Source organism: Thalia democratica, chromosome 3 (genome assembly GCF_965202585.1).
Source record: "Thalia democratica chromosome 3, ktThaDemo2.hap1.1, whole genome shotgun sequence".
In the NCBI taxonomy this organism is placed as follows: domain Eukaryota; kingdom Metazoa; phylum Chordata; class Thaliacea; order Salpida; family Salpidae; genus Thalia; species Thalia democratica.
Window position 1 is genome coordinate 50,743,548 of NC_139167.1, and position 3,322 is coordinate 50,746,869.

Below are 3,322 nucleotides of genomic sequence, written 5' to 3' on the forward strand. Positions count from 1 at the left end.
ATGGGAATTTTTTTATCAAGAATAAATGAAATTTGGGAAAGTTTTACGTCAGAAAACCCATCAAATATTCTCATGCTTGGATTGGACGCTGCAGGTTTTATTAAATATTATTTGAATAACTAAACATTCTTAGATATTATGCACTAAATAAATAGCTTAACAATTAAATTAATATAATATATTTACTAAATATAAAAGTTTATTTGACCTTCAGTTAAAAAAGTAAAAACAACAATTAAGCATGTGTTTTCTGGTGTTTTTGATGAATTATTAGTGTTTTTTTATTTTATTACGAAAAAAATACGCATCAGCTTTCACAATTTTTAGCCTAACAAAATACTTTAATAAACTATATCTCAAGCCGAAAAAAAGCAAACGCTGTTTAGTTTCAATTTAACACAAGCAGTTTTAATGTTATAAGATTTTTACAAAAGTGTTCACAAAAGATTACACTTAATTTAGGAAAAACAACGACATTGTACAATCTAAAATTGGGCGAGCAAGTGTGTACAATTCCAACAATCGGTTCCAACGTGGAAACAGTCAGCCCGTGTAAAGGTTTGCTACTAATTTGACTATGAAGTGTTTACTTATTTAGACTTTTTATGACTTTTAAGGTTTGTCACTCACTATATGGGATGTCAGTGGTCAAGACCGCATCAGGACTCTGTGGCATCATCACTATCAAACTGCAGAAGGTTAGACCTTATTTTGATTATTTTATACCTTAAATATTTTTAAATTACTCTAGTTTTTTACATAAAGTTATACTTTTATGTGTATACATTGTTTAAATATTTTTTTAAATTTAAGCTAGGTGTAAAATAATCATTAAAGTGAAATGATAAATAGTTTTTCATTATGGAGTTTAAAAAATTATTCAAAAGTATAAGTAATATTTTTTGGTTTATTTTTTATATAAGTTTACAAAATGAAAATTGCAGGACTAATTTACATAGTGGATAGCACGGACCACTCACGAATGACTGAAGCCTGCCAAGAACTCCAAAATATTGTTTCAAACGACTTCATGAGAAATGTACCTCTGCTTGTCTTTGCCAACAAGCAAGACCTGCCTCAAGCTTCTAACGTCGCTACAATCATTGACAAGTTGAATGTGAGAAGTTTGAAGCTCAATAACTGGCATGTGCAGGGCTGCAGTGCTGTCACTGGTGAAGGTTTAGTCGAAGGTTTTCAATCGCTTTCTCAAATGTTGCAAGAAAGTAAAAGGATAAACCGGAATGTAGTGTTATGAAGATTAGATATTGATGTATATATTATGTTCAACTAAAAATCATATTAAAGTTTTTAGAAATTGAAACATTTTCTTTTAGGTTGCTGTATTTTTTTTTGCTAACAATTTGGCTAATAACTAAAAAAAGTTTTATACTACCTTTAATTATCACGTACATCAATAAATATTGAAAGTTTAAATACTTTTTGAGACTAAATAAGTACTTAGTTGACTTAAAATAAATTAGTTTTCTAAACACTGTTTATATAATTATTTTTACCAAAAAAACAAATCAGCTCAATCATTAAAAAAAATTATCTTTAAATGAATATACATGTTGGTAACTACTCTATCAGTAACTTTATTAAAAGATTAGAAATACACATTATGTTTTTCATAATACTATAACTCTTTTTTTTTTATTTTTCTTTTTATCGAATTTAAAATTATCTCAAAACCATTGCAATAATTTTCAATAAAGTTTTTACTTTTGAAATTTTTTTTTTTCGATTTTATTAAAAACTGAAAAATTTTATAATCAAAAGAACTAAACTAATTTTTATCTACGATACTTAAATACTAGGAACATTTAAAATAAATGGTTTGACGGAATTAAAAAAAAAAATTTCTATGGGTTTTTTAACCAACTTTATCCTAAAAAAAACCTATAAATTACTTTTAATTAGGCTAGTAAAAGAGTTATTCTTATATTTTCAAAAGAAATATTTTTTATATCTTTTTTTAATCAGGCAGGTATCCTAGTGTTACAATAAATCTTTATGCACTACATATCTATAGCATAAACTGCTAAAATCATAAATTATTAAGGTATATAGTATTTTATTAATTATTTCGACATTTTAATCGTTAGCTGTAAAATAAACGTTGTTTGCACAAAATTTATTATAAATAATCAAAAACTTTCTCAATACAAATTAAAAGTTTTAAGAAAAATTACCAAATAAAGATTAAAAAATGTTATGAACTTACAAAAATTTCAGTACAAATGCTAAGAATTCTATTTTCAAGTACATATACATTCGTATATCTACTAATTATTACAGTATAAAAGTATAGTTTATAATTAAAAGCTTTGTTTAAACAGAACTTAAGTTATATTATTTTATTTAAACTGGCTCGTTTTCTTAGTTGCTCTCTTTATAAGCATACCCATCTTATTTTAATATTAATCAACAAAAATCATACCCTAAAGAGTCTCTAGTAACTAACCATGAAGACTCACCTCGTTGTTTTGGTGTAGACAAAACGGGACACGTTTAAAGTTTACCCGCGATCAAAATCCACCCGATCAAAATCCACCCAGTCAAATTTGAGAACCGTTTACCGATCGAGGGTAAGGGTTAGGGGTAACAATATATAGTGAAAAATAAACAAAAACATATCAAATAAATTAATAAAAGAAAAAAAAAACAGGTAAATTTTGAACGCGGGTGGATTTTGATAGTGTATCAGAAAAATATAAAGTTATAAAATATGCCAAAAAAGTTTTGAAAATTATTACTAAGTTAAGTATGAGTTTAAGCTTTTTAATTGATTTTTGTATTTTTAAACGCGAACGATAATAAATTAGTGAAACTTAAACCTTTTTTTTCTATAGTATTTTAAAAAAGTTTACATTTGAGGTTCTAAATTGAACAAAAACAGTTCTCAACTTATTTGAAAATAAGGAGACATATATACAAGATTAATTAATCAAGATTTTTACAAATAAAAATCTTTATTAATTAAACTTGTTTTTTTTTTAAATGAACAAAAATGGGTTTTTTATATAATTTATAAAAACACATAAAATAAAGTTTGTAAGAATTATAAAAAACTATTTAGCGCTTAATTTTGCATAATCATTTTTGTAGATATAGTTAAGGTTAAAAGGGGAAAGTTTATTTTAAGACTGTTAGGTTTGGGTTCATTTTGTTTGGGTTTAAAATGCTTACCTTATCGAGGACTCTTCTGTTTGAAACTGTTTTTATGTTTTACCATTATTAAAATCTATATAAAAGTAAGATTCAACAAAAATATTTATCAATTTACTTTAAAGTCTTATACGATTGCTAAATATCTGAAAAC

General features: G+C 25.4%; 1 protein-coding gene across 1 annotated transcript; it reads left to right on the forward strand.

Annotated features, from left to right (window-relative positions):
• Positions 1-1,255, forward strand: LOC145832366 (uncharacterized). The gene is made up of 4 exons (XM_082939685.1): positions 1-94; positions 463-558; positions 618-698; positions 945-1,255. The coding sequence occupies exons 1-4, from the start codon at positions 1-3 to the stop codon at positions 1,253-1,255; spliced, it is 582 nt and encodes a 193-aa protein (XP_082795811.1).
• Positions 1,256-3,322: the final 2,067 nt, after the last annotated feature.